The sequence below is a fragment of the Schistocerca nitens genome, chromosome 3, assembly GCF_023898315.1.
Source record: "Schistocerca nitens isolate TAMUIC-IGC-003100 chromosome 3, iqSchNite1.1, whole genome shotgun sequence".
Classification (NCBI taxonomy): domain Eukaryota; kingdom Metazoa; phylum Arthropoda; class Insecta; order Orthoptera; family Acrididae; genus Schistocerca; species Schistocerca nitens.
In genome coordinates this window covers 85,870,667-85,891,760 of record NC_064616.1, presented here as the reverse complement: position 1 = coordinate 85,891,760, position 21,094 = coordinate 85,870,667, and the positions used below count along the sequence as shown (strand labels likewise).

Below are 21,094 nucleotides of genomic sequence, written 5' to 3'. Positions count from 1 at the left end.
GGGATTTCTGTTTCCCCCTCTTCTCCTCTTTCTGAAGGAGGAGGACATGGCACAGAGGGAGTACAGGCTTCCTTAAGATCTGGAACTGAAAGAGAGCGGGCAACCTTGGGGCACACAGATGGTTCACCTCGTGGCCGAGTGGTGGTAAGAGTCTTCTGGCCTGAGAGATGCTAGGGAGAGGGGTCACTGAAGAGAGTCCGATCACTGGCAGATGCTGAACAAGTGGGGCACTTCTTCGGCCAGGGAGGGGGAGCGGCTCCCTGACAGAAGGTCATGGGAACTGCAGGGGAGGGGGAGGGGAGAGGGGGACCGGACTGGGGTAAGGACAAGGGAGGAGGAGGAAATGAAGAAACAGAGGCAAAAGTTGAAGATAGTGGAGTCTCTCATTCTTTTGGCGAGCCTCAGCATAAAACAGGCGATCCAAGGACTTGTATTCTCGGATCTCCTTTTCTCTCTTGTAAGCCGTGCAATCTGGCGAGCGAGAGGAGTGGCGATCAGCACAACTGACACACAGGTGGGGAACACAGGGGGCTTCCCCCATGGAGTGGGTGGCCACAGTCACCACACAAAGGGTCCTCCATACAGCTGGAAAACATACACCCAAAACACAAGCACCAAAAGCACCGCATAGGTGGAGGGACGTATGGCTTCACATCAAATCCGTAGCACATAACCTTGACCTCCTCTGGAAGGGTATCCCCTCGGAAGCCAGAATGAAGGCGCCAGTATTGGTGCTTTTGTCTTTGCGACCCTTCTGCACACGTCGAACAAAATGAATGCCATGCCGCTCCAGATTAGCCAGGAGTTCCTCATCAGTTTGCTGGATGAGGTCCCTATGAAATATCACTCCCTGGACAATATTCAGAGACTGGTGAGGAGTAATAGGTACTGAGACATTGCCAAGACGATCACAGGCACCAAGAGCTGCGGACTGAGTGGCAAAAGAAGCTTTGATCAACAGGGAGCCCGACTACATCTTACTAAGAGACTCCACTCCACCAAACTTGTCCTTGGTATTTTCCACGAAAAACAATGACTTTGTGGCGGTGAATGTGTCCCCAACCATCCTAGTCCAGACGAGGCAAAGGGGAAACTGCTTCCTCCTAAGATGGCGAGCCTGGCCCTTCTCCGATGGTGTAGCCACGGAAGGAAAGATTGCTAGGTCATACGAAGCAGCATTCAATGATCCTTCACCATTCGACGAAACAGCCGTTTGAGGACAGTCAGATTTTTGCTGCTTCGTACGCTTCACGTGCCAAGAATCCACACTGATACTATCCACTCTGACCAGGGGCTCTCCCCATGGGCACCACCCAGCCACAGAAAGGGTCATCTGGCACAGCAGCCGTTGCCAGGAGATGTGGTGCTTCAAGGAGATAAGCAACTACTCCTTGGCATACATGGGGAGGGAACAGCTCAGGTATCATTAATGTAATCCCTGTGTTGTCAGGGGGCTCAGCCACATGGGTACAAAACATCCCCACCACATGGACTGGCTACACGTACTGGTGACATCACAGGATGGAAGGGAGGCTACAGCGGGGAAGGGAGAGGGGATGAGAGAGGAGAAGGGAGGGGGAGAGGAAGCCACAATGTAGATGCTAGGGAGGGAGTTCTTCCCCAAATGGCTCACACTAAAAACAGGAAATTTTGAAGGGGAGGTCAAACCTCAAATGGGGACCTAAATGCGAGAAAGGACGGAATAACACGCAGAAGGAACAAAATGGCAACCAATACAGGAAACTGGGTGGACAGCTAGGTCGATGTAAATCGGAACACCAAGGAAGGGCAAGGAGGGGGCAAAAAGGAAGAGGCAAGGATAGGGAGGGAGCGCAGGGTGAAGGAAATGCAGCTAGGGAAGAAAGGATTGGCGCTATAGCTCCTGGCCCCATGTGCACCATACACGAACTCGCGAAGGGATCTTGAGCCCCCTGGGGAGAATTGTGGAGTGATGTCACAGTTGTTAACAGTATGTAGCCCTGGCACATGAAGCCTAGCACGCTGGGGGAAGAGAAGGTAGCAGCATTACAAACAAGCCCAACCAGGCTGACATGGGCAAACAACACGGTTGTAGGCAGCAGGAACAGCGAACGCCACTTCCTTTGTGTTTTGTATAACATGAGTGGGTGGCCTGCAAGGGGTTGGCCTCTTGCCATAGATATAATGAAAAAGGTCACATAGCAGCAGTCTATTGACAACTGCCCCCCTTTCCCCCAAGGTGTCATTGCAGGATTTAATAGACTTTGATATTCACCATTTTCTGCAGGCCAGAACAAACATTTCAATGAAGTGTTTCTAATGGATAAGCCATTAATCCTACAAGTTGGCACAGGAGCCACTGTGTCCCTACTCTACTCAACAGATGTACGCCAAGCAAGGAACCCCACCATTTGCACGCATCCGGTGTCAATTGGTAAGCTATAACAAACTGCAGATTCCTACTCACTACCAATTCACGGCCAACACAGTTTACAAGTCAGTTGTCAATCCCATTACATACCTGATGGTTAACAATGCAAGTACTGAAGAACTGTTTGGGTTAGATGCCTTTACTACTTTTTAATGTTCTAATTGTGGATGCAGTGCATCTGGTATCAGACCAACACCTTATCATGAATTGGATTCCTTGAGTTCTGATTTTGCACAACTGTTGGCCCCGGGATTAGGTTGTGCAAACAATTTCATGGCACACATCATCCTCAAACCCTCTGCCTGCCCAAACTTTTTTTTGAAGTAGCCAGTGCCAGGAGCTTTATGCAACGAGGTTCAGATGGAGCTCAACAGCTTAATGTCATTGGAAGAGATTAGGCAAATTTCCTGAAGTGAATGGAATATGCCCTCAGTGATCGTGAAGAAGCTGCCTAATCAGCTTCAGCTTTGTGGCACCTTCAAGGTCACTATTAATGCACACCTTGCCCAGGGGAGTTGCTCACAAAGTTGGCTGCGTGGTCAATTCTTTTCGAAAATCAACTTGTCCAAAGTCTACATTCAGATTCTGTTGGATTGATTGGTTGGATTAAAAGAGGGGGGGAGGGACCAAACTACGAGGTCATCAGTTCCTCGTTTCGAATAAAACAAATGAGACTGACAACACAAAATTGAATGAAAGGAAAAATCACAAGAACGAAGGAGGGCAACAAACGTGTAAATGGACAAAAGAGGGACAAGAAAACAACAGAAATGCAAAAAACAGGAGGAAAAGAGTGAAACAACAGTGCAGATGACCATGGCTGGCTGACCATGAATAAAAAGGAGAAGCCAGCCACTCTGCAACACATTAAAACCCCCAAAAGCACTAGGGTGGAGGACGCAGAGGCACAAAGGACATGTGCAAAAACTTAGGCTAGATCAAATGATAAACCACTCCCCACCCCTCACGAATAAAACGTAAAACTAAATGAGCCAATGAGGTGTTGTCAGATAAAATTAGCAGCAAGATTCAGTCGCTGGGCAGTCAAAGTGGGACAGTGCACCAGAAGATGGGCCACTGTCAACCAGGTGCCGCACCAACACTGAGGCGGGTCTTCATGGTGCAGGAGGTAACCATGGGTCACCCAAGCATGGTCAATGCGGAGCCAGCAGAGGACAACTGATTCCCAGTGAGAGGCCCGCATGGAAAACTTGCGCATCTTTGTAGTCTCCTTAATGACACATGGTTTGTTGTGTGTACTGCTATGCCATTCCCCCTCCCAAAGCTGAAAAACCCTACGGCATAAGTCAAAAAGCAGGTCAGGTTTGGAGATGCCCATCTCCAGAAGCGGTTTCTGCGTCACCTGTTTGGCCAGCCTGTCGGCAAGTTCGTTGGCAGGGATTCCGTCATGTCCTGGGGTCCACACAAACACCACGGAATGGCGGGACTGTTCCAGGGCATAGATGGACTCCTGAATGGATGCTACCAGAGGGTGGCGAGGATAGCACTCGTCGATATCTTGTAGGCTGCTCAATGAGTCAGTACACTCGCCAGGGCAAGAGCGGATGTACTCAACAGCACGACATATGGCCGCCAGTTCTGCAGTGAAAACACTGCAGCCAACTGGCAAGGAGTGCTACTCAACATGTCCTACATGAATATGTGCGAAGCCTAAGTGACCATCAGCCATTGAGCCGTCGGTGTAAACCACTTCAGAGGCCTGGAAGATGTCAAGAATCAAGAGGAAGTGACAGCGGAGAGCAGCGAGGTTAATGGAGTTCTTAGGGCCATGCAAAAGGTCCAGACGAAGCAGCACCAGCCGAAGTGTACATCATGGAGGCATACGTGAACGGACTGCAAGTAGAGGTGGTAAAGGGAAGGACTCCAGTTCGGAGAGAAAGGACCGCACATGAACCGCAATCGTCAGCCACAATCTGGGCCGCCAATGCAGGAGATGGCCTGCTGGAGGCGGGAAAAGGAGACGGTAATTCGGATGCTCTGGTGAACTATGAATGTGTGCTGCGTAACTGGCAAGGAGTTGGGCACGTCTGATCTGCAGTGGAGGGACGCCAGCCTCCACCAGTACGCTGGTCACCGGACTCGTGCTAAAAGCTCCTGTAGCTAATCGAATGCCACAGTGGTTCACAGGGTCGAGTAAATTCAATGCTGAAGGCACTGCCGAACCATAAACCACACTCCCATAGTCAATTCGGGATTGGACAAGGGCTCTGTAGAGCTGCAGCAGCGTACAGCGATCTGCACCCCAATTGGTGTTGCCCAAGCAACTGAGGGCGTTGAGGTGCAACCAGCACTTCCACTTAAGCTGACGAAGATGAGGGACCCAAGTCAATCAAGCATCGAAAACCAGTTCTAGGATTTGATATGTCTCCACTACAGTGAGTGGATTGTCATTAGGATAAAGTGTGGGTTCTGGATGAACGGTACCACGCCGACAGAAGTGCACAACAGACGACTTTGCGGCAGGAAACTGGAATCCATTGGCTAGAGCCCATGACTGCACCTTGTGGATGGCTCAATAGTACCGGAGCAGCAGTACGAAATGCAGAAGTCCTCTGTATACAGAGAAGGTGAGACGGAATGCTGACAACTGCTGCTAGACCGTTAATGGCCACTAAAAAGAGAGAGACCCTCAATACAGAGCCCTGCGGGACTCCATTCTCCTGGATACGGATGGAACTATGGGAGTCACCAACTTGGACACAGAAAGTACAGAGCGACAGGAAGTTTTGGACAAAAATCGGGAGTGGTCCCCGGAGACCCCACTCATACAACATGGCAAGGATATGACGTCACCAAGTCGTGTCGTATACTTTAAATAAGTCAAAAAAAGACAGTAATCAGGTGTTGCCGTCTGGAAAAGGCTGTTCGGATGGCAGACTTGCACACAAGATTATCGTGGTAGAGCAACCAGATTTGGAGCCAGTAGGCCACGTGACTCCAGGACTCAACCTAACTGCTGACGTACCATACGTTCCAGCAGCTTACAAGGAACGTTGGTGAGGCTGATGGGCCGATAGCTATCCACATCAAGCAGGTTTTTAATGGGTTTGAGCACCGGAATGGTGGTGCTCTCCTGCTGCTGCGACTGAAAGACGCCTTCGCACCACCAGATCCGGTTGAAGATGACGAGAAGATGTCGCTTGTATTCAGATTAGAGATGTTTAATCATCTGGCTGTGGATGCGATCAGGCCCAGGAGCTGTGTCGGGGCAATGTGCAAGGGCATTGAGGGGCTCCCACACTGTAAATGGGGCGTTATAGGATTCACTGTGGCGTGTAGTGAATGAGAGGATGTTCCCTTCCAGCCGCTGTTTGAGTGTGCAAAAGGCAGGGGGGTAATTCTCTGATGCAGAGGCTCAAGCAAAGTGTTTGGCAATCGCATTTGCGTCGGTACATAACTCGCCATTTATGGTAACACCAAGGACAGGTTTTGGGGCCTGGTAACCGAAAAGACATTTGATCTCTGCCCAGACTTGGGAAGGTGACATGTGGCACCCAATGGTTGAGACGTATCTCTCCCAACACTCCTTCTGTTGTTTGATAAGGTAGCGAACACAGGCACGGAGCCATTTAAAGGCTATGAGGTGCTCCAGGGAAGGGTGCCACTTACGCCGCTGTAGAGCTCGCAAACACTCCTTAATTGCTTCAGCGACTTCCAGCGACCACCAAGGGACTGCCTTATGCCTCGGGCACCTAAAGAGCGAGGGATCACGTTTTCTGTCACAGAAACAATTGTGCTAGTCACCTGCTCAACCATCACATCTATGTTACCATGTGGGGAGATTCAACGGTGACAGCAGAGGTGAAAATTTCCCAGTCTGTCTTGTTTAAAACCCATATGGGCAGGCATCCGTGGGCCTGACGCCGGTGTAGTAACAGGAAGATGGGGAAATGGTTCCCCATTGCCGGGAACCAGGTTTCCTGGAGGGCAATGCAGAAAGCATGTGTAAAGCTTAACAGTTGCTGTAGGTAAGCCAGGCGGTGGAAAAACTGCCGCAATTCTGCTGGAGCTGACGTGATTGAGGCTGGGAAGGCATAGAACACTGAATGAGGCAGTTTATGCCTCCGTCACCTGCTGCCACTGATTTATTTCCTGAGCAGTCTGTATCCATGGTGTCTGAGGGTCTGGGGACATCTAGGTCCTCAGCAGATGCCAGAATCTCCACCTCATCCTCAGAAGCAGAGCTGGTAGGTAGCGGTGGTGTGGGTACCACCGCAAGTACCATGGGCTTGAGGGTCTCCTTTTAAGATTTCTCTCACTGCTCCTTGGGTTTCTCTGGCTGGGAGGGCTTGACTGATTCAGTCTGCAGGAGTGAGGATGATCGTGAAGCCCTATGACCAGCTACTTTTAGGCACTTCAGACAATGGTTGGAGTCATCTTTCCCACTAGCAGAAAGCTAGGAAGGGAGTGACCCAAGGGATCCCTTCCTAGCCAGAGGTGCCGAAGAAGACTTAAACTTCTCTGGATTTGAAGTGAAGACTCGTGTCCCTGATGGTAGGTGGTGTGGGAACAACAGGGAGAGAAGTGCCCCCACCATCAAGGGGGCAGGTGTAGACTTCCAGTTCGGAGAGCTGACCAGAATTCGCCCAACGGATGGGGCTTCAACTGTTCTCGCAGCGGCGTCAGAAGAGGTGGTCATAGTCACAGGATATAGATGCTCAAATTTCCTCTTTGTCTCAGTGTAGGTCATTCAGCCCAGGGTCTTTTATTCCATAATTTTTCTTTCGCACTGTAAAATGCTGCAGTCTAGTGAGCAAGGGGAATGATGCTCTCCGCAGTTGAAGCAGATGGGAGGCAGTGCACGTAGAGTATTGGGATGTGATGGATGACCATAATCTCGACATGTTATGCTCGAAGTACAGCAGGAAGACATATGGCCCAACTTCCAGCACTTAACGCACCACATGAGGGGGAGGGATATATGGCTTTACATCACAGAGGTAGACCATCAACTTGACCTTCTCTGGAAATGTACCATCCTCGAAGGCCAAAATGAAGGCACCGGTAGCAACCTGATTATCCCTCGGTCCCCGATAAATGCGCCGGACAAAATTAATGCCTAGTCACTCTAAATTGGCGCGCATTTTGTTGTCAGACTGCAAAAGAAAGTCCCTGTGGAATATAATACCCTAGACCATATTAAAGCTCTTATGGGGCGTGATGGTAATGGAAACACCCCCAGCTTGTCTCACGTGAGTAATGCTTGTGACTGGGCAGAGGATGCAGTTTTTATAAAGACTGACCCTGACTGCATTTTGGACAAGCCCTGCACCTCCCCAAACTTGTCCCCTAAAAAAAATAAAAAAATAAAATAAAAAAAAATTAAAAAAAAACCTGAAGCTTCATTGTCATGAAAGATTCCCCATCAGCTCTCGAACATACAAGGTACTGGGGTGAATAAGATCCGCTGCCATCCTTAGCCAGATGTTCCTGCCATGGTGTGGGAGGGTAACGATTGGGGTCGTCGTCCTGTGCGTTGAATTGAGCTCATGAACGCTTAGAGACTGCTGGTGTGTGATCACCAGCAAGTGATGACTTGTTACACTTCATTCGCCCTGATGCCGCCCACTCCGACCAGGGGCCCTCCCCATGGGCGCCAGTCAGCCGCAGCAAAGGCCACCTGGCAGAATGGCCATTGCCGAGAGTCCCGATGCCCCAGGGTGACAGGCATCTACTCCTTGGCATACGTGGGGAGTCAATGGCACAGGCATCAGCAGATCGATCCCTGCATTGTCAGGGGGCTACAATCAACAGTGTACAAGGCGGCCCCATCACAATGGACTGGCTACTGTGCTGGATATCAGGTGTGAACAAGTCCACGGTCATCGTCGGTGCAGAAAGCGACACTGTAGTGCATGGTGGAAAACACACCCAGAAATGTATCCTCACCCAAGAGATGGAGAATGAGTTGGACTGCAATGCGATGACAAGAAAGCGGGCTACAGATCTCAAGGCACAATGGATACGATGCACCATGTAAGGTGCCCTTGGCCTACTGGCTCGCTCTTCGGAATAGTTTTGAAGAATGGAGGTCAAACCCTACATGGGACCATCATGTAAAGGCCGAAACATTTGAGACTCCTTTTAGTCGCCTCTTTCGACAGGCAGGAATACCTCGGGCTTATTCTTACCCCCCCCCCCCCCCCCCGGACCCGCATGGGAGGGGATTCTGTTGGACGAGGCATCAAAACAGTTGCTTGTGGTTAATGCACCTTTTTGCCTCTGTCAATGGCTAATGTTTCGGGTCACTAGTGTGCCAGGCGTCTTTCAAAGCATTTTACAACAGGTTACAATGGCTGTCCGTCATTGCATTAACTATCTTGATGATATCATCGTGACAGTTGCTACCATGGAGGATTACCTATGTAACCTCTGTATTTTATTTCATGTTCTATAGGCCACAGGCCTCAAATGACATCTCATGAAGTCTCACTTTTTACAGCCTCGCATTGTCTGCGTCATGAAATTTCATCATAAGGCGTGCGTCTGATGGAACAACATGTCACTATTGTTATGGCTTTACCCCATCTGTCTAATCTACAAGACCTAGAGGCATTCCTCAGTAAAGTGGCATACTATCACAATTTTATTCCTATAGTGGCTACTAATGCCCAGTCCTTGCAGCTATTGTTCTGAAACGTGCTCCTTCTGTTTGGTCTGCACCTTCGTGAGAGTGCTTTTGTGCAACTTATGGATAGTCTTTGCTCCATGCCATGTCTTGCCACATTTCAATCCAGCAAATATTTGGTCCCGGCCACAGATGCATCCTAGTACATGTTGGGGTGGTCCTGACCCATTGCCGTTTGGATGGCTCCTAACAGCCTATTGCCTTTGCAACATTATTTTCATGTGGAAAAAAGTTCTTGCTAGTGTCTATGCCTTCAAAAAAATTCATGTGTTCTTGTATGGTGTAAAATTTCATTTAATTACTGACCATAAGCCCTTGGTTTTCCTGTTTAGCCTGTCTGCATCTTTACCAGATAAAGCAGGTCATTGTCTACAGCAGGGGTTCCCGACAAAATTTTCTCAAGCGTAGATCGGTCGGCGCCCCAGCTGGTGTGGCTCGAGCATCGCAGAGCATTTAGATGCCGCCAACACATCTGTTTCAGCTGCCGAATATGAGGCAGCCGAGTCAACTGGGCATCAAAAACCACACCCAAAAACCTATGTGACTCCACCACAGCAATAAGTTCGCCATCAAGGTAAAGCTGCTGCTCCGGATGAACAGTGCGTCGCCGGCAGAAATGCATAACGCAGGTCTTGGCTGCCGAAAACAAACCCGTGCGCTACAGCCCAAAACTGCGCCTTGCAAATAGCGCCCTGCAGCTGACATTCAGCAGCTGCAATGCCATTTGAGCTATAGTAAAGGCAGAAGTAGTCAGCATACAAGGACGCTGAGACAGACGTACCCACCACTGCAGCGAGCCCGTTAATTGCTATTAAAAACAGGCAGACACTTAAAACCGATCCCTGTGGCACCCCATTTTCCTGGACTCTGGAGGAACTACGAGATGCCGCGACTTGCACGCGGAAGGTACGATGCACCAGAAAATTGCGTATGAAAATCGGCAGTGGACCCCGAAGTGTAGAGAGGATATGATGGTGCCATGTACTATCATACACCTTCCACATGTCTAAAGAGACAGTGACCAGGTGCTGACGGCGGGCAAAGGCCATACGGATGGCTGACTCCAGGCTCACCAGATTGTCGGCGGCAGAGCGGCCTTTACGGAACCCACCCTGAGACGGAGCCAGGAGGCCCCGTGACTCGAGTACCCAAGTCAATCGCCGGCTCATCATCCGTTTGAGCAACTTGCAAAGAACGTTGGTGAGGCTAATGGGGCGGTAGCTGTCCACCTCCAAAGGGTTCTTGCCAGGTTTCAGAATGGGGATAACAATGCTTTCACGCCATTGCGACGGAAACTCACCCTGGACCCAGAGACAGTTGTAAAGGTTGAGGAGCTGTCACTGGCAGTCCACTGAAAGGTGTTTCAGCATCTGACAATGGATGCGATCTGGCCCAGGAACAGTATAAGGGCACTGTGAAATTCCCACTCACTGAATGGAACACCATAGGATTCAGGATGGTGGGTGCGATGTGAAACGCTCCGACGTTCCATCCGCTCTTTAATGGAGCAGAAGGCCAGTGGGTAATTCGCAGAAGTGGAACTCAGAGCAAAATGCTCTGCCAAGCGGTTGGCAATTACATCAGAGTCAGTACAAACTGCTCCATTCAGTGAGAGCGCAGGGACGCTGACAGGGGTCCGATAGCCATATAGGCATAGAATCTTGGCCCAGACCTGCAATGGTGTGACATGGAGGCCAATGGTGGACACACAGTGCTCCCAGCACTCCTGCTTGCGTTGGCGGATAAGGCGGCGGGCTCGCACACGGAGCCGTTTGAAGGCGATGAGGTGTTCTATGGAGGGATGTCGCTTGTGACACTGGAGCGCCCGCCGGCGATCTTTAATCGCTTCAGCGATCTCAGGCGACCACCAAGGCACAGTCCTCCACCAAGGGGACCCAGAAGAACGGGGAATGGCAGACTCTGCGGCAGTAATGATGCCGGTAGTGACCGAGTGAACGACTGCATCAATGTCGTCATTAGAAAGAGGCTCAATAGCGGCAATGGAGGAGAACAAGTCCCAGTCAGCCTTATTCATAGCCCATCTGCTAGGGCGCCCAGAAGAATGACACTGTGGCAGTGACAGAAAGATCGGAAAGTGGTCACTACCACACAGGTCGTCATGCACACTCCATTGGACAGAAGGTAAGAGGCTAGGACTGCAGATTGAAAGGTCGATGGCGGAGTATGTGCCATGCGCCACACTAAAATGTGTGAAGGCACCATCGTTTAAAATGGAAAGATCGAGCTGTGCCAATACATGCTCAACGGTGGGGCCTCGACCTGTCGCTACTGACCCACCCCACAGAGGGTTATGGGCGTTGAAGTTGCCCAGTAACAACAAAGGTGGCGGCAATTCGCAGCCAGGACATGCTGCGCGACATCACCATCTGGTGTAAGGTAAAGACTGCAGATGGTAACAGCCTGTGGCATCCACACCCAAACAGCTACAGCCTCTAAAGGTGTTTGTAGAGGGACAGACTTGCTGTGAAGAGCGTGAAGGACATAGATGCAGACGCCACCAGACACCCTTTCATAAGCTGCCCGGTTCTTATAATAACCCCAATAACCAAGGAGAGCAGGGGTTCGCAATGCTGGAAACCAAGTTTGCTGAAGAGCAATGCATAAGAAAGGGTGAACGCTGATAAGTTGTCGGAGCTCAGCTAGATGTTGGAAAAACCGCTGCAGTTCCACTGGAGTCCATGGTGAAGAAATGCTTGAAGGGACTGGGAAGGCAGATTACGCCGCTGGGTCACCTGCTGCCTCCGATTGAGCACCTGTGCTAGTGCTATCCATGGTGTCTGAGGGACTGGTGAGATCGAGGTCCTCAGCGGATGCTGGAATCTCCACCTCATCCTCAGACACAGAGCTGGAAGGTTGCGGTGGGGTGGGTGCCACCACGAGTTCCTTGGGCTTAGAGATCTTCTTGGATTTCTCACGCTGCTCCTTGGGTTTCACTGGCTGGGAGGGCTTCACCGATTCAGTCTCCGGGATGGAGGAGGATCGCGAAGCCCTACAACCAGCTGATTGTGGGCACTTACGCCACTGTCGGTCGTCAGCCTTCCTGCTTGTGGAAAACTGGGAAGGGTGGGACCCCAAGGGACCCCTTGTGAGCGTGAGAAGCCGAAGAAGTTGGACACTTCTCTGGCTTAGAAGCGGGGACGGACATCCCCGATGGGTGGGATGGTGTTGCTACTGAGGTAGATGGCGCAGGAGCAACCCGGTGGGTAGAGCCCCCCACCCCCCACTGGCAAGGGGGCAGGAGGAGTTGTACTACTCGTCGATCCGGCCGGAATTCGCGAAACTGATGGGGCTAGCACAGGTGTTGTAGCAGCGGCGTAGGAAGATGTCATTCTCACAGGATGTAGTCGGTTGTATTTCCTTTTGGCCACAGTATAGGTCAGTCGGTCCAGGGTCTTATATTCCATGATTTTGCGCTCTTTCTGGAAGATTCTGCAGTCTGGCGAGCAAGGTGAATGATGCTCCCCGCAGTTGACACAGATGGGAGGCGGGGCACATGGAGTATTGGGATGTGATGGGCGTCCGCAATCTCGACATGTGAGGCTGGAAGTGCAGTGGGACGACATATAGCCGAACTTCCAGCACTTAAAGCATTGCATCGGGTGAGGGATATAGGGCTTGACGTCACATCGGTAGACCATCATATTGACCTTCTCCGGCAATGTATCACCCTCGAAGGCCAAGATGAAGGCACCAGTAGCAATCTGATTATCCTTCGAACCCCGATGAACGCGCCGGACGAAATGTACACCTCGGCGCTCTAAATTGGCGCGCAGCTCGTCATCAGACAGCAAAATAAGGTCCGTATGGTAAGTAACTCCCTGGACCATATTTAAACTCTTATGGGGTGTGATAGTAACGGCAACATCCCCCAACTTGTCACAAGCAAGTAACCGTCGTGACTGGGCAGAGGATGCCGTTTGTATCAGGCGTGACCCAGAGCGCATTTTGGACAAGCCCTCCACCTCCCCAAACTTGTCCTCTAAATGCTCGACGAAGAACTGAGGCTTAGTGGAGAGAAAAGACTCCCCATCAGCTCTCGTACCAACTAAGAATCGGGGTGAATAACTGCTACTGCCATCCTGAGACTTGCGTTCCTCCCACGGTGTGGCCAGGGAGGGGATCGTTTTCGGATCGTACTTCTGAGCATTAAATTGAGCCCGAGAAAGCTTAGAGACTGCTGGCGGCTGGCCACCAGCGAGAGACGATGTACCACGCTTCATTGTGGGTCATCCGCCCTGATGCCACCTACTCTGACCAATAGCCCTCCCCACGGGCGCCACCCAGCCTCAGCAAGGGCCATCTGGCATGATGGCCGTTCCCGGGAGTCCCGATACCCCAGGAGGATAGGCATCTACTCCTTGGCATACGTGGGGAGTTAACGGCGCAGGCATCAGTAGAGTGATCCGTGTTTTATTAGGGGGCTACAACCAACAGGGTACATGGCGGCACCAACACAACGGACTGGCTACCATGCTGGATGCTAGGTAACATGTGATCCATGGTCGCCGTCGGTGCAGAAAGAGGCACTGCACAGCGCAAAGTGCACACAGGAACGCATCCATGCCTAAGAGATGGAGAGCGGGCAGGACTGCAATGCAACGACGAATAAGCTGGCAAAAGGTCTGATCGCAAGATGGACACAATGCACCAAGTAAGGCGCCCTTCCCCAATCGGCTCACTCTTCGGAAGAATGTTGAGATATGGAGGTCAAACCTGACAGGGGACCATCACATAAGGCCGAAACTTTTGAGACTCCTTTTAGTCGCCTCTTACATCAGGCAGGAATACCGGGGGCTTATTCTTACCCCCGAACCCGCAGGGGAGTCAAACTGTTCTGGGTGGACACTGCACGATATTCAGTTCCAACACTTGCTCAATAATGGCGCAATTGAACAACTTTGGTTGCGACTGGACAACTTTGGTTTTTTCCATTTTTTAAAAGCATTAAATTACATCTGGTTATGTTAAAGGCCAGCTCCACTCTTTATTACCATATTTTAACTCTTTCTGATAACTTCTTTAAGGGATTGTTCTCACACACTTTGACATTAGGGTGTGTTTCATTGTCTTGGGACTTCCTGGTATTTTATTTCGCATGTTCACTTCTGATCATAGAACTAGGTACATTTAAGTTACTTATTCGTCGATTTCTGCATGGGTTGGCTAAATATGAAAGCAGAGAGAGCTTCAGTTGAAAAAGCTTTCCCTGATGCACACTCAAAGTATTCCATAGTCTTAAGACCCTAGGTTTTTGTACCTAATATCCAATGATGCAAGAACAAATGCTAAAAATCTATGTTATGGAAAAAAGTTATAACTTTCCAAGAGATACTTCAATAACGACAGTCTATGAATCTCAAGCAGAAACAGTGTAAATACTTATATCAGGCACTGAACACCTTGCTGCAGTGCACCCAAGCTTCACACCACCACTAATATACTTTACTCTTATGTATGTATAAAGACTATCCACTAAATCAATCTTGAGCATCATTGCAGACAAAAAAATTACTGTTGATGAAATGTTGACAAGGCAGGAAACAAATCTGACACACCCTAGAATACATCCAGGTGTAACTGCTTTGTGCAGCTTGATGACATGTCACAGTTAACAATGTTCTGTACAGAAGCGCTCGTACAAAGTCCCCCAGTCACCTCAGTGGACACAATCTGTCTGAGATGAAACTATTGCATTTTCTTTGAATGCTGAATTTTGGTATATTTTTTTAATGTTAGTTGCAGGTAAGGTATAAAAACCTTTACAGATGGTTAAAAAGTATTCCATATTTTAAGAGGTGGTAGTATGGGCCAAAACGAAACAACAATGTCCAGTAAACATGAGCTCTAAAATGAATGCCTTAAGAGCTATGAGCACTCTTTCACCTTTGATAGTGTGGAACACCGCTTCTGCTTCTGCTGCTAGCTCTTCGCAGCTATGAACAACCTACAGAATGCAGTAAACAAATGAGCCCACATTCCTGTGTTACTATTGATACACCATGTCAGTGTTGTCATTGTAAACTGTATTTACAGTTTTGGGGACGTGTAGCACATACATTAGTTCCAATGGAAATAGTTTGTACTTTCATTAGATTGTGAACTGACCCTACGACTTATCTTACAAGGTAGATTAAGGAAAGGCAAACCTACGTTTCTAGCATTTGTAGACTTAGAGAAAGCTTTTTACAATGTTAACTGAAATACCCTCTTTCAAATTCTGCAGGTGGCAGGGGTAAAATACAGGGAGCAAAAGGCTATTTACAATTTGTACAGAAACCAGATGGCAGTTATAAGAGTCGAGGGGCATGAAAGGGAAGCAGTGGTTGGGAAAGGAGTGAGACAGGGTTGTAGCCTATCACCAATGTCATTCAATCTGTATATTGAGCAAGTAGTGAAGGAAACAAAAGAAGAACTCTGAGTAGTGATTAAAATCCATACAGAAGAAATAAAAACTGAGGTTTGCCGATGCCACTGTAATTCTGACAGAGACAGCAAAAGACCTGGAAGAGTGGTTTAACAGAATGGACAGTGTCTTGAAAGCAGGATATAAGATGAACATCAACAGAAACAAAACGAGGATAATGGAATGTAGTCGCATTAAAGCAGATGATGCTGAGGGAATTAGATTAGGAAATGAGACACTTCAAGTTGTAAATGAGGTTTGCTATCTGGGGAGCAAAATAACTGATGATGGTCAAAGTAGTGAGGATATAAAACATAGACTGGCAATGGCATGGAAAGCGTTTCTGAAGAAGAGAAATTTGTTAACATCGAGTATTGATTTAAGTGTCAGGAAGTCGTTTCTGAAAGTATTTGTATGGAATGTAGCCATGTATGGAAGTGAAACATGGATGATAAATTGTTTAGACAAGAAGAGAATAGAAGCTTTCGAAATGTGGTGCTACAAAAGAACGCTGAAGACTACATTCCCCAGGTAGATCACGTAACTAAAGAGGTCATATGGAAAAGAATGGGGGAGAAGAGGAATTTGTGGCACAACTTGACTAGAAGAAGGGATCAGTTGGTAGGACACATTCTGAGGCATCAAGGGATCACCAATTTAGTATTGGAGGGAAGCGTGGAGTGTAAAAATTGTAGATGGAGGTCAAGGGATGAATACACTAAGCAAATTCAGATGGATGTAGGTTGCAGTAGTTGCTCAGAGATGAAGAAGCTTGCACAGGATAGGGTAGCATGTAGAGCTGCATCAAACCAGTCTCTGGACTGAAGACCATAACAACAAATAGACTGTGAAATGCTTTTCCACTGTAGTTTTATCTTTGGACTTACCAGCATAACAGAGGTACAGAAAATGGCAGACATGATGATCTGCTATGGTCTGGTAAATGGAAGCAACTGTCAAGCTCATGTGCTGTATGCCGAAAAATATCCAGAATGCAGGGTACCATTCGCACAATAATTTAGCTGTCTTTTCCAGGGACTAGCAGACTCTGGTTCTGTAACTCCAACAGTGATGGGTTGTGGCAGACCTTACACGAATTCCTACTCCTGTTGTGAAGGAGCGAGTATTGTAGTGGAAAGACATCCTGGAATTAGAGTACATAGAATTTCAGTATCTATTGGGGTATGTCATCCTCCAGTCTGGGTGATCCAGCATGAAAAGTTGCTATACCTATAGTGCGTCCAAGTCCTTCACCCACATGATCAGCCTGCCATAATGCAGTTGTACCAATGGATGTGGTAAAGATTCACTTTTCACAAGAAAGATACAGTTCACAAACAAGGCTGCTTTCACACAAGATGCGTTTGTGAATTTTCATTACCAACAAGTGTGGGTTGATGCAAATCCAAAGGCAGTTGAAGAAGCAAGACATCAGCACCAATATTGAATTACTGTATGGGCAAGAATAACTGACGATAGGCTAACAGGACCTCACATACTACTGAGCAGGTTGCCTAGTGCAAGCGTCCGATCCCACCTGTCTGCTTTGACCCATGACGTCACAAATATGGCGGAAACAACCATAAACCACGATTCCAACACGGCGCATATAAAGTCATTACATACACATTATGAGGACGAAAACACACACCCGCGCGATAAGCTTAATGACTAACGGGGCAAGTGCGGGAAATAGGGGGTTTTTGGGTGGGGACAAACTAAATATAAACAAATTAAGACACCCACCCCCACACAAAACCACGAAAAAAAAAAAAAAAACGACATCACCAAACTCCCCATATACCACTAAACACAGTATCATCTGGAATCGGACACTTCCCTTGACCTATATAGCTCAACAGCAGCTCCTGATCCCATAAATTAGGACCTAACACTTCCCTTGACCTATATAGCTCAAAAACATCTCCCGATACCAATACCAGCATTCACAGCCACACATTGGAATCGAACACTTCCCTTGACCTGTTATCCTTACGACATCTCCACATACAGCCGTCCCTGGTCCGAGACTCCAGAACTTTAAGTAGGCCTCATTTCTTCACGACATACTGAACACTTCATGACTTCATCAAAAAAATCTGAATAGTTGAAGAAATTTTATTAGAGACAATGCACTGTCCCCCATCGTAGCGGACAACCAAAAACTGTTGACCCTGTCAGTCATATCCATACCTACCAAAGACAAAAAAAAAGCAATTTACCAAAATTCACACACGACGCCACACTCGCAAACTACCCAAAAACATCACCTAACACACCACCAGAGAGCACCACCGATCGCATCAAAACGACACCTACAAACACGCCACTCTCACAAACTATAAAGTCCGCGCCGTCGTGACGTCACACACCACAACAGCCTTACGTCACAGGTCAAAGCCGACATGTGGGATCGGACGCTTCAGTCAACCCCAAAGAACTTGCCTGTCCTGCTACAGGAGGTACCATTTCAACAATGGCTGGAGATGTGGTTCATGCATGATGGAGTGACAGCCCATTTTCTCCAAAAAGTCCGAGAACATCCCACACAGACATTTAACGAGCAATGGATTGTTCCGTGAGATCAAGTATATTGGCCAGCCCATTAACTTTTTGTTGTGGGGACACTTTAAATCTTTCCTGTGTGCAAGCCCGATGGGTCAATGGAAGCATCAAATTCCACTCATCTGCTTTGACCCGTGATGTAATGGTGTTGTGGTGTATGATGTCACTACAGCGGTTGGTTGTGTTTGTTGATGTCGTGTTGATGTATCTGAATGTGCCCTTTGGTGGTGGAAGTGGATGCGCTAAGTTTAATGTGTAGTACTGTGATCATTTGAGTTTTGGTTATCGTCGTGATAACGTGGTTTTGAGTTTAGGTCGTTGGCGCAGTAACGTGGATTGTGGAAGTGTTTGCAGCAAGTTATTAAGTGTTCTTTTTTTTTATGTACTTGGTGTTTTTGTTAGGTCTGAGGTGCACATTTGTGGCAACATCATGAGGTTGAGAAGAGTTCCAGTGGCTCGGACCAGGGAAATGTATATGTGGCGTTGTCGGCGGTGTGTGTGTATGTATGTGTGTTTTGGACAACCTAGGTGATATTGCCTTTTGTTGGTAAGTAATTTTTGTTTTGGTTTTAATCTACAGTTAACACGATGTTTTGTGTGTTGTATATTTATGGTATGTCTGTTTAATCGAGGTAGTGAATATTATTTATAGCTGTGGTTGAGCTAGGCCTATATAGGTCAAGGGAAATGTCCAATTCCACATTTCTGGGTTATAGGTGTTTGATTCCTGTGGTTTTGTTGGTGTAGTGGAATGTTCTAATTTAAATTTTTGTTAATATTATTTGTTTTTGGATGGTGCGGTGTTTTTTTTATTGTTGTAGATTTAGCTTGTCCCAGCCTTAAGTCCCCTATTCACCCCAGTTGTCCTGTTACTTTCATTTTATTTTTGGAGTGAGCCATTATTGTGTCATTTTTATTCTTGTTTGTGTTTGTTGGCATGCGTCTGTAGTGACATCGTTGTTATTTTGTACACACTGGAAATAGCCGTTTCTGACATATTGATGACATCATGGGTCACATGGATGCAATCTGACACTTCTGTAATGCCAGCCCAATTAATGATGTACAAGCACTGCAGGGACACATCATCACTGCCTAGTAGCAACTCCATGGCCAACTTTGAGTTTTTTTGAGAATGTAAAATTCCCGAAACGGTAGGACAGAAGTATGCCCTACTAGGGATGGACACCACACTGAATACACCTTCAGCAATGGCTCACAAGAGCAGCTCGTAATAGTAAGCAGATAACACTTGAAGCTTTGCTGTTTCCCAGTAACATTATCATTTGTTTACTGCATTCTGCAGGTGCTTCCTAATAGCGGAGAGCTTGCAGTAGAAGAGGTGTTTAAAAGTAGTGAAAATTCATAACGGCTCACAGCTCTTAATATATGCATTTCAGGCCCATGTTTACTGGACATTTTTTTTCCACGTTTCAGTCCATAATATCACCTCTAAAAGCATGCATATCTATAAACCACTGTTTTATACATTTATGTTCCACAGACAAGCAGAAACTTTTACATAAATTAGTCTTGTTTACTCTGGTCCCTATCAGCTGCCTTGGTCCATGTAATTACAGTTACATAGCAGGGAGATGATCTACAAAACGCAAATCCAAACTAAATCAGCACATCCTCTGTTACTCTGAGTAAATAAAAATCCCACAGAACTGTAGGAGAATAGTAACTTGTTCCATTTTATTTTGAAGGGATCCTATGAAACAAATAGAGCCTTGATTGCCCTTCTTTTTCCAATAGATCAAATTTGACAGTCCCTTAAAAATTTAAAAAGTACTTAATATATAACACAAATGCTTTAAAAATCCTTCATAAATTTCTGAAGGTGAAAATCTGGTATCTTTATACTCTACAAGAATTTTCTAGACTATGTTAGAACAAGGAGCTGTAGAATAAAGGAAAGTCAGTCAAGATACCTAGTGAAGCTTCCAATAAACGAAGATTATTGAAAAAGCCACTGTGCTGCAGATCTTTAACAGTTTGAGCTACAACAAAAAAGATCACAAATAAACCAAAACTAAGGGCAGCCCATCTAAATACAGAAAAAAATTCCCTAACAATGTCTCTTCAACTAAATACATAAAGGAAATAGGTAGGCATAATAGAGGACGGTGTAAATGTCATAATTCCATTCTGTGTTTCACAAGAAAATCACATTTCGTAGAATCCTGACGGTCTCTTGTCGACGGGACGTTAAATACCGATCTCCTCCTTCGCAGAATCCTGATAGCCAGTCCAAAAACACAGTATGTCAAACCTAACCCACCTACCGACTGTATTGGATTTAGCTATGAAAAGTAGTATGATCTCTTCTGAAGCCAAGATGTCAGTGAATGTTAAGTTACACAATTCTTGAAATTGATTAATCGTAAAATGGACTGAACTCACATATTCACCATTTTCATCAAATCACAAGTGAGCAAGACTATTTAGAAAATTAATAATATAACATCGCTAATGCTGAAAAAGACTACAGAGTTCCTTCGACGAAGGAATACTCTTGTCAACAAGAACGAAATCACTTATCAACAATATTTTCTACTGCTACGTACAGACAACACCGGTGTTTTTAGAATTCTCCAACTACATTCAAACAGACAAACATTTCACAACATCCACACTATACCAGTGACCTTTCTTGGGGTCTTACCCTTTTCGCGGTCAAGTGACACAACATATTTACGATTATAAACTGATTAAACAAGTCATAAATTAAAAAGATTAAATCCCGCTATTAAAGCGGAGGCTCAACAAAGCATTTAAATTCAAAGATATGCAAGACTAGTAAGACATGTAGCTACATTAAACTCTGGAACATAATGATCGATTATAACATCAGTTTGCTCGTGAAGAGAAAAAATTCTGATTTCGCCGTTTATTTATCGTCATCCGTTTCTCTTCTCATCTCCGCTATGCTCACTGCCCGAGTGGTGTCACTAGTATTTGGCAAAAATGCTGTTAGCTGTTTTATGCCTTTTGTTGAAAATCGTGCTTTTCTTAATTTTCATTAATTTAGTTGCTCATTTAC

General features: G+C 47.1%; 1 protein-coding gene across 2 annotated transcripts in view; it reads right to left on the bottom strand.

Annotated features, from left to right (window-relative positions):
• Window positions 1-20,824, bottom strand: part of LOC126248057 (succinate-semialdehyde dehydrogenase, mitochondrial) — a 217,182-nt gene extending 196,358 nt beyond the window's left edge. The window contains exon 1 of one of the 2 annotated variants that reach the window (XM_049948694.1): window positions 20,717-20,824. In XM_049948694.1, coding sequence (XP_049804651.1) covers window positions 20,717-20,743 — 27 coding nt within the window. In that variant the 5' untranslated portion in view covers window positions 20,744-20,824. Of the gene's footprint in view, window positions 1-20,618 lie in introns of both variants that reach the window. The other variant, XM_049948695.1, reaches the window with a different exon arrangement.
• Between the last annotated feature and the right edge of the window lie 270 nt (window positions 20,825-21,094).